Source organism: Odontomachus brunneus, unplaced genomic scaffold, assembly GCF_010583005.1.
Source record: "Odontomachus brunneus isolate Ranch 3 - 2012 unplaced genomic scaffold, Obru_v1 Obru_scaffold_260, whole genome shotgun sequence".
In the NCBI taxonomy this organism is placed as follows: domain Eukaryota; kingdom Metazoa; phylum Arthropoda; class Insecta; order Hymenoptera; family Formicidae; genus Odontomachus; species Odontomachus brunneus.
The window spans coordinates 253,069-262,690 of NW_022639710.1; the positions used below are offsets into that span (position 1 = coordinate 253,069).

Genomic DNA, 9,622 nt, shown 5'->3' on the forward strand with positions numbered 1-9,622 from the left:
ATTGCGCGTGATTGGCTGTCACAGTATCAGGACCATAAACACTATTCACATTTTCAGCCGCCTGGCTTGCGTTTTCGCCTTTATCGAAGAAAAACTGTAAAATATGGCGTATTTTCTCTTTTTTTTTCTGGTGTCTATCTTTGACGCGCGCTCAAACAATACTGAGTCAAACAATCACAAAACTGTCTGAGACGTTTTTTTTAGTACGAAATCTTATCTTTCTAACGCCATCTAGTGTAAACCGATCGTACTTATACAACGCGAGATACACATTACTAAGCCATCTATTGGAAAAATAATGGATTCCTTTTTACTATACATTATATTATGCATCCATTGTTAAATTCATGGCACAGCGGTTATGTTGTGCTGAATATTAATAAACTTGGCCAGCTAAATTATTTGTTTTTCTTAATTTGAGGTTACGTCTATTGTATGATAGAAGTATGCATATGTTACGCAGTCTGCGACAAAACTATTCCGCAGATTACGCTAAAAACTGCTGAAAAACGCGGAACGCTCGTGATTGGTTCCGCTCTCGTTCCGCGCTCCGCTATTCCGCTGCATGGGTTTGCACCCTGAGTAAAAATATTTAGCCAGTCGAGCTAATGACTGGCTAAAAAACTTATCTAGTCATTATTATCTAGCTACTAGTCTTGAAATCTGCTCTACTCGATATATTTGTGTTCGGATGTAGAGCGCCTCTCGCCGCATTCATCTGCACGTCTCAACTTAGAGCATCGAGTTAATCTTTAGACTGCCGAGGCTGCGTTCGGAAACATTACCCAAGTGTACCTGTTGCGTTGTAGTGAGCGAAATACAAGAGTGAGATAAAAAGAAAGGAAGAGTACGTCGAGTGTCGTTTTCGAACGCAGCCCGGGAAAGCCACTTGATGGCTTTTGAGTGTGGGTTAAAATATTACTATTTTTAGTGGTATTTTAAATACTAAATGTATCAAACATATATGTGTGTATGTAGCCTTCGCAAATCGTGTCTCTCCGGTGCCTTCGGGCTTGTTCGCATTTACGTCGCCGAAACATATGCACTAATTGTAATGCTCCATTATGTATAACACCTTGCTTTCAAAAAATTATCATTTGAAAGAAATTTTATCATAATTACGGAAAATAGTCAACATAAAAAAAAATCATAAAATGTATTAAAAGATATAAATGTTGAAAAATACAAAAAAATATAAAAAATCAAAAACTTATAAAACAAGCAAAAAAATAAAAAAAAATACAAAAATTAAACATTTAAAAGACCAAACAAAAAAAACTGCATAAATCTATACGTTTATATTTATTTATATTGTCAATATTGCGTTTAGGACTCGATATTTCGTAAATCTATGTTCAAAATTTGGTATCAGCGATACCAAAAATCCCCAAATACATTATTTTTTAGAAAATAAAAATTTCTTATATTTCATCGTGTGTTTCCTGTGTGTTGGCCGGGAAAGCCACTGTGGCTCTACATAAATCTCAAAATTCTACGCCATGTATATATTACTTATACAGAAAAACTTTTGAGAAAAAAAAACCACTTTTTTAATGAGAAAATGTCGGCAGCCTTAAAGTAAAAGACCGCCAAATATACAGAGCGAACACAGCATCGCGTTGTAATCGTATTATCATCACAAGGGGTAACGCTCAACAAATGTAAACAGTCTCAACGAACGAGATAAGCATAAAATTATCTAGTTGTATATAATACCTGACACAGCAGATTAAAAGACTACGACTTGGACAAACAGAATTTCATTGTTTCAACGAAACCTACTTTCGCTTTCCGAATCCCAGGAACACCGGCGAGCATCATCCGACCGTAAACCGTCCATTACAATGTGTTTACGCCAATTTTTCTTCATAAAATCTCTTTAAAAATCAATTCTCAAAACTTTGGACAGTATTTAAGAAATACTTTGTATATATATACAGAGTGTCCCAAACTCTCCTCCGCATATTTTGTAGGAATGTAGAATTGGTCGAGGTAAACATAAAAGTCCTATACTGTTTTGCGATATTCGCAATAATAACCAAGAAATTAATTGTAAAAGATTAAGGAAAAACGTATGCTGAATGGTTGAGGGAGGAGCGCTCGCGATCCAGTAATATAGCAAGCAAATATCAGCGCGTGACATATCGCTATGATCCTACATCTTGCCGCACCGTGCCAGTAGGAGCGCAGCAATATAAGTATAGGCAATGGTGCGTCGTTTTTCCAATCACCGCGTATCGACATCCGTGCGCTATATTATTAGGCCGCAAGCACTCTTTCCTCAACCATTCAGCGTGCGTTTTTCCTTAATTTTTTACAATTAATTTCTTAGTTATTATTGCGAATATCTTGTGACGATGCACACTGACATCGTCACTAATCCGGCCCGACCGACCACCAGTCGGGCCGTGCACCGGCGCGTTGCGCCAACAACGCCGTAAGGCCTACACAACACGCGTAAACGTCAGACAATACGCGGAAACAAAGCGAGCGAAGAACACGCGATAACGCGACAGCAATAACACAAAAGAATCGATCAAGAACGAGCGCCACGGGCACGCGACAACCACGTGCACAGCGAGCGGAGACAAAGCGGCGTCGAGTATATAATCCGCGACGCCGAATTAATCAGGACCAGACCGATCCGGACCGTCAACCAAACTCGATGCTACACAGCGGAGAGCAAGGCCTACGACCGACTCGTATCTGTCTCCTCAGTCTACCTAGGATCACATTCTCGCGAGCAAGGACCGAAGCCAGTACGTTAGCTGCGCTCTGTCGAGCTTTCTCGACCCTTGTTCTTAGCCTCTCGACGGGCGAGATCGGGGGTGAATACGCCGATACATCGACTACTCATTCCCCATCTCGTCACCTGCGACACAGGCGTGCAAGCGAGCGCGTCTCCACCAAGAATGCAAAAACATGCCGTGCTGGGACACGGATTCGATATCGCCGACACCGCGCGGTCCCCACGATCGACCACGCGAGCCGCGCACGAATCGCGACCGCCGAACCGCAATACGCGACCGCCTGCCGAATATCCGAGGTGAGTCTAGCCTTCGCGCTATACGCTCCGCCTACCGTCTTAACTGCCGCGGCACACCGAAACCGCGACCCGGTAACTGGCGCCGTCGCCCAGGAGAACTGTACACTAACACACGATTACTCTGTACGAAGGCCCAATAAACCTTTTTGTTATTTTTATTTATTACAATCCGCGTTGTCTTATTTCACGAACCCGGATTCCGGCGAGCAAATAATCCCTTGGTACCGACAACAACCGGCCCGCGGAGTACGGTTGTTACAATCTCAAAACGGTATGGACTTTGTCTATACCGTCCATCTCGACCAATTCTATATTTCCCCAAAATATGCGGAGGATAGTCTGGGACACTCTGCATACAATATAGGGCAATAACCATCCACGTCAAATATTTCTACTATTTCAAACAATATAACAAAATAATGTATACAAAAGTTTTATAGTTTCAAAGGAGATGTAACGCAGTGACAATGATTCTTTTGTGAATAAAAATATGTAGATTTTAAAGTCATTTAAAATTTTTTTATTAAAATTATATGGAAACATGGTTTTTCTAACAAATTAATTCTTCTGATTATTCTGCGTATAAAAGTATTCGAGTAGATTTACCAAAAAATGGATATTTTTCGAGATATTTTTCGTTTTATACTGATATTTTTTATGTGAATTTGAATAGTTTACGATTTATTTGATATTTTGTACTGAATCTTGTACTGATATCTTGTATGTATGTGTTTGTTTATAGTTATTATGATCAGTTATGTGCTTTGGAAGGAAAAATCCCAGCTCATGAATTGCAAATACCATTCAAATGGAAAGATGCTTTTGATCGTACAATTTTTGGTGGAAAACTTAGTTTAAGTAAGTATTTAGAAAAAAACAATTTTATCTTTTATTACATTATCCCCATTACCCTTATTTTTTGTTACATACAATCATGAAATTTCTTAAATTATTACACATTCAACATTTGAATATTCAATAGAAAAGCGCTACAAGAAGACTTATCATAATTTTTAAACAAAGAGTGCATGACAAAATAATACATAAGATAAAAGTGATATAAAGTTTAATCAAATAGTGTATAGCTATAGCTTACGTTATTGAATTCATATTATTATTATTAACAGCAATTAGTACATTGGCATATGAAAAAGTATGCGTTCTCTTCAATATCGCCGCTTTGCAAAGCTCGGTAGCTGCTATGCAATCATTAGACAGTGACGAAGGATTAAAGTTGGCGGCTAAATTATTTCAGGTTAATTTTTCTACATATTAATAACATTCCAAATAGCACAATATATTCCACAATCATCCCGAACGTATCTAAAATGCTTCGAGAGTGCTTCAGAATGACTTCAGAACATCTAGTGCTATTTGGGATTTTTAACACATCGATTATGCTTTAATTGATTAATTTCTTCCTATTTTAGCAATCGGCTAGTATATTTAATTTCTTGAAAGGAGCTGTTATGATAGCAATTCAACAAGAACCAACACCTGACATTAGTCCAGAAACGCTTGGCGCGTTAAGTGCATTAATGCTCGCACAAGCACAAGAAATATTTGTGTACAAAGCAATCCATGATTCTATGAAAGACGGTATTGTCGCTAAATTAGCGGCACAAGCAGAAGAATTGTATGCGGTTGCTTTAAAAATGTTTCAGAAAGAAATCTTTCGTGCATTTTGGGATAAAGAATGGGTACCTCTGGTTAGTAGACTAAAACTCGGTTTTTTATTCTCCGATTAACTTGTGGTCTAGATTTTAGGCCGTGGTATATACAAAAACTTAAATAATAAGACGTAAGTAAAACTTAAATAGTAAGTTAAATGGTATGAAAATTGTCGGCTGAAGTTCTGTATCCGACTCTCGTCCGATTTTAATGAAATTTTACGTACACATAGCATTTATTAAATATAGTCGAATGTTACAAATGCGAATATGCGGAAACGTCTCATTTTCGAGAAATTCAATTTTAATTATTCGACGAGAAACTTCGTTTCCCTTTTTCTTATATTAACCGATATTCGAGATAATGAAAAATATCGTAGAAAAGCAAAGAACTCATCAATTTAATAGGGCAAAATTTGGACGTTACGTTTACACCTTGCATAGAGATCTTTGTTAATCTTTTTTGAATCTGGTATTTTAGTATAATAGACTGACCAATTTAATAAGGCGAAAGATTTAGGCGTTATATCAGTTACGTTTTCACTTTGTACAAAGGTCTTCACATATTTATTATATATTGAAGTGTACTAGCACAATAACAAATAGATGTAAATATAAGAAATATAAAGAAATATAAACATAAACATACAAAAAGAAATATAAACATACAAAAGTAAACAAATATTTCAAAGTTATTTAACAGCACTGTCGTTAGAAGTTACAGAATAGGCCTAGAAGTTCGTTATAAAGCTTATGTAGAGAAGTGAATCAGCAGGAGTTGGATATATAAGTAGAATTCGAATAATTTTTTTTTGTTGAATATAAAGATTATTTTATTAACTACTTAACTTATACAATAACTAATTGAAGCTGGCATTATTTTGAGCGGTATGCCGTTTTAGATAGAGATACAGCTATTCGATGTGCACAAGATCATCAACTACTTCAGCCGTATAACTTGTCGGCGTCATCAAGTGAATATGACATCCTATATACATCGTGATTATTTTGGTCAATTCTGCAATCCTCCTAAATTTAAAATTTCTCACTCATCTATAGTGGGAGAAGAACTTTATATAATATTTGGTTTGATGGGTATCGATTACCCATTGAAATTATCATTCGATTAATATATACGTGGATGTCAAAGCTAAGTTACGAGGATGCAATAAGGGAAGTTGTTCGTGAAAATGCCACAATTTCTAGGGAAACTGTAGCCGATTAGTACAATTATTGTCGAGAGGTCATTGTTGATCATTATATTGGCCTCTAAATAAATAAAAGTTTAATAGGTAGTTCCAGTAAAAAATTGTACAAGTTGACGAAGCTAAATTTGGACGTCGTAAATATCATCGTAGACGATGTGTAGAAAGTCACTTCCAGCCAGCACAAATTCGTTCCTGGAATATCTTCCGATCTTCCAGTAGGAAGATTTGAATATTCGTAGAAAGTTCTTTTAAGAAGATAAATATTCTGGGAATATTTTTGTTTTCAAAAGGATACTATCTTAAATATTCTAATAATATTCATCGGGAATATTCCCACATATATTCATAGAATATTCTATGCATGATTTAATTTTCGATCGAGGAATATTCTACACATTTGAAAAAAGTTTGTTAGAAAAGTTGTTAAATAAAAAAGAAGATCTTTAATTCTAGAATATTTGTTGTGGTTGCTAATGTGATTCTAGTTATGTTATTGCAATCTTTTTATAATGGTATTTCATTTAATTAATTCCATTTATTAATTTGCTTGGAAAAAATCGCTGACTCCAGTGGGACTCGAACCTGAGATCTTTAGTTCTTGAGGAACTTGCCTTACCTACTGAGCCATTGCTATTAACTGATGAGAACGACTATTATAATGGTACATGTGTCGTTTGCTTTGAGCGCTTTCAAAGTATTTTTCGTTTTCAAAGTATTTTTTATTAATGTATCGAATTTAGTACAGAGTAAAAATTTTCAATTAGCTCCTTCAAACTTTTCAATATATGAAAATGAGTATATCCCGTACCACATATGCTTACAAGATTATTTTCCGAATATTCCAGTATACAAGATTTTTGAATATTTCAAAAATCACATTCGAATAATATTCCATACAGAATACATAATATTATTCAATTACGAATATTTCAAGTACCATTACAGAGAAGATTCATATTCCTATAACAATATTAGAATATTTATTTCAGAATATTTATTAGAATCTTTATTTCAGAATATTCCTCTAGGACGATTTATAGCATTTTCCGGAATATTCTTGGATAATCTGTATTGGCTGGGACTGGCTTTTAGAAATGATCGAGGGTGAAGACTTTCGTCTTGAAATATGTCCTAATAATGAGAACAAATACTTGTTCCTCTTATTAAAAATTATGTGGCTCCTAGTACTATAATTCGAACTGATTATTGGAAGGCATATTGTGCATTGTCTCAGTATGATTATCATTATTTGCATCAGACAGTTAGTTATAAGAAAGAATATATTACTGCAAAAGGAATTCATACAAATCGCATCGAATCAGTATGGCGACCAATGCGGATATTTTTTCGTGGCAGATTAGTAAATGACGAATATTTTGCCAATTATTATGTTGAATATCAATGACGGCGATTTGTTCGTAAAACTAATATAGATCCTTTTGAAGATTTTCTTTGTGCTATTTGAAACGCTTATCCTTTATAAAAAAAAATAGTTGTATATTTTCTCTTGTTTTGTTTATATATTTAATATTTCTATTGTTTATATATTTTATTATAACACACAAACTTATAACACTTATAATTTTATAAGATATTAATAAAATAAAATATATTAGCAAGATATTTTCAAATTCTAGTCTTCTTTTACATAGCAATCTAAGAAATTATATAATCACATAATTACAAAATATTTCGGGTTGCAATATCTTGGAAATAAGACGTTTCCGCATATCCGCATTTGTGACATTCGACTATATTTAATAAATGCTACGTGTACGTAGCAAAAATTTCACTAAAATCAGAGGAGGGTCGGATACGGAACTCTTACCAAATTATCCAAATAATAATCGATAATCGATTATTCTTACTATGGTTAAAGAATTATTAACTGTGATTGGTTAATTTTTATACTGCTTATATTTTATTGCTTAAATTTTCTACGTGTCACAGTCCTACAGTCTAAAATATAGGTTAATGAAATAATGAAAGACCGGGCGTAAAAAGATCCTTGAAACGTATTTATTTCATTTATACTTGCGTATACATTATTATTATAAATATAAATATTATTATAGATAGCAGGTAAACAAGCTGGTTATCGTGCTATGTCAGAGTATTATCAGTCGCTTGTATGCAAAAACAATAAAATGATTGGAGAAGAGATTGCCAGATTAGAGGTAATTACAATATCAGTAAAATTCCACTGCAATCTCTTGTAAATTTATTTAATTTATTATTATATTATTTATATTATTTATTACTATATTATTTAAATAATATTATTTATATTATATTATTTATTATGTTATATTATTTATTGATTATACAGTAGCATATTAATATTCTCAGTATGCTGTGGAGCTATTCAAAGCTGCTCAAGAGAGATCAAACAAGCCTAATTTATTCCAAGACTATGCTAACAAAGCACAGAGAAATTTAACGGAAGTGAAGAAGGATAATGATTTTATATATCATGAAAGAATTCCAGACGTCAAGAATTTGGAAGCGATAGGAAAAGCTACTGTCGCCAAATTACTTCCACTTCCTGAAACATTCAGTTCTAATTTTAAAGGTTTGTGATAATGATTTTATTTTCATGTATAAAATAAATTGTGATATATATGTTTATAGACCTCTTTGCTGAATTACTGCCTGTTGGTATACACCATGCATTGTCAGCTTATGAAACACGTCGTAATGAACTTGTCAATTACGAAGTTTCGAATTTACGTGAAATGACTCAACTTCTAAATAGGTACATGCGTAAAATAACAACTTATTGTCAAGTTGTCAACGTTTCGTAACTAATCACTCAATTGTATGTGTACAGCGTTTTGGCAAGTTTGAATCTACCAGCAGCTATAGAAGACACTAGTGGAACGGAAATACCTCAATCGCTCTTAGAAAAAGCGTGTTACGTACGAGATGCAGGTGGAATAAGAGCTTTGGAAGCATCCATGAAAGAATTGCCGGATTTGTTGCAACGTAATAAAGAACTTCTGGACGAGGTAAAAATATTCTTTAAAGCTATTTTGTATATTACACGTGTATATATTCTATACAACATAAATATCTAAAAGATATCCAAGAGACGTCTAAATGTTATCCTATTTGCTTCAGATGTTTTCAAGATGTCTCTAAGATATATTTTAGACATTTGTGCTGTCTGGGATATAGCCGCGCATGTATGTGTACAAGTGCCTAGGTGCTTGTATACGCGTCTTGTTAATACATTTATTTATTTACTTATAGTCTGAAAGAATGCTGCAAGAAGAACGTGAATCTGATAATCAACTACGAGATCAATTCAAAGAACGTTGGAAGAGAATACCAAGTTCTCGCTTGACAGAACAGTTTACTGTCAATTTACAAAAATATCGTGAGATTATTAATAACGCAGTTGCTGCTGATAAGGTAATTTTTTTAGGAAAAGAGATCATGGATGGTTGTTTGCAGTTGTATGTATTAGGACCTTAACTTAGTTTCCGCCCGCAAATGTTAGATGGCAATGCAAACAGTTCTAGTAGTCATTACTAACGAAACAGGTAGTTTGTGATTAATTTCGACATTTCTCGATAACATTCAGTCAGCATACACAATTATTTTCCTAAACAACAATTTCTTTTGCTTTGTGAAAAATGGAACGCGATAAAGTGTTTTTTCGACATGTGCTTTTGCACTATTTTGATTTGAAAAAA

The 9,622-nt window shown here is 34.3% G+C and overlaps 1 protein-coding gene across 1 annotated transcript in view; it reads left to right on the forward strand.

The window, feature by feature from the left end:
- Window positions 1–9,622, forward strand: part of LOC116852879 (programmed cell death 6-interacting protein) — a 48,145-nt gene that overhangs the window by 33,985 nt on the left and 4,538 nt on the right. The window contains exons 2-9 of the mRNA XM_032833635.1: window positions 3,789–3,904; window positions 4,174–4,301; window positions 4,477–4,755; window positions 8,000–8,101; window positions 8,274–8,496; window positions 8,556–8,679; window positions 8,755–8,932; window positions 9,177–9,338. Of these exons, the coding sequence (XP_032689526.1) occupies window positions 3,789–3,904; window positions 4,174–4,301; window positions 4,477–4,755; window positions 8,000–8,101; window positions 8,274–8,496; window positions 8,556–8,679; window positions 8,755–8,932; window positions 9,177–9,338 (1,312 nt within the window). The remainder of the gene's footprint in view (window positions 1–3,788; window positions 3,905–4,173; window positions 4,302–4,476; window positions 4,756–7,999; window positions 8,102–8,273; window positions 8,497–8,555; window positions 8,680–8,754; window positions 8,933–9,176; window positions 9,339–9,622) is intronic.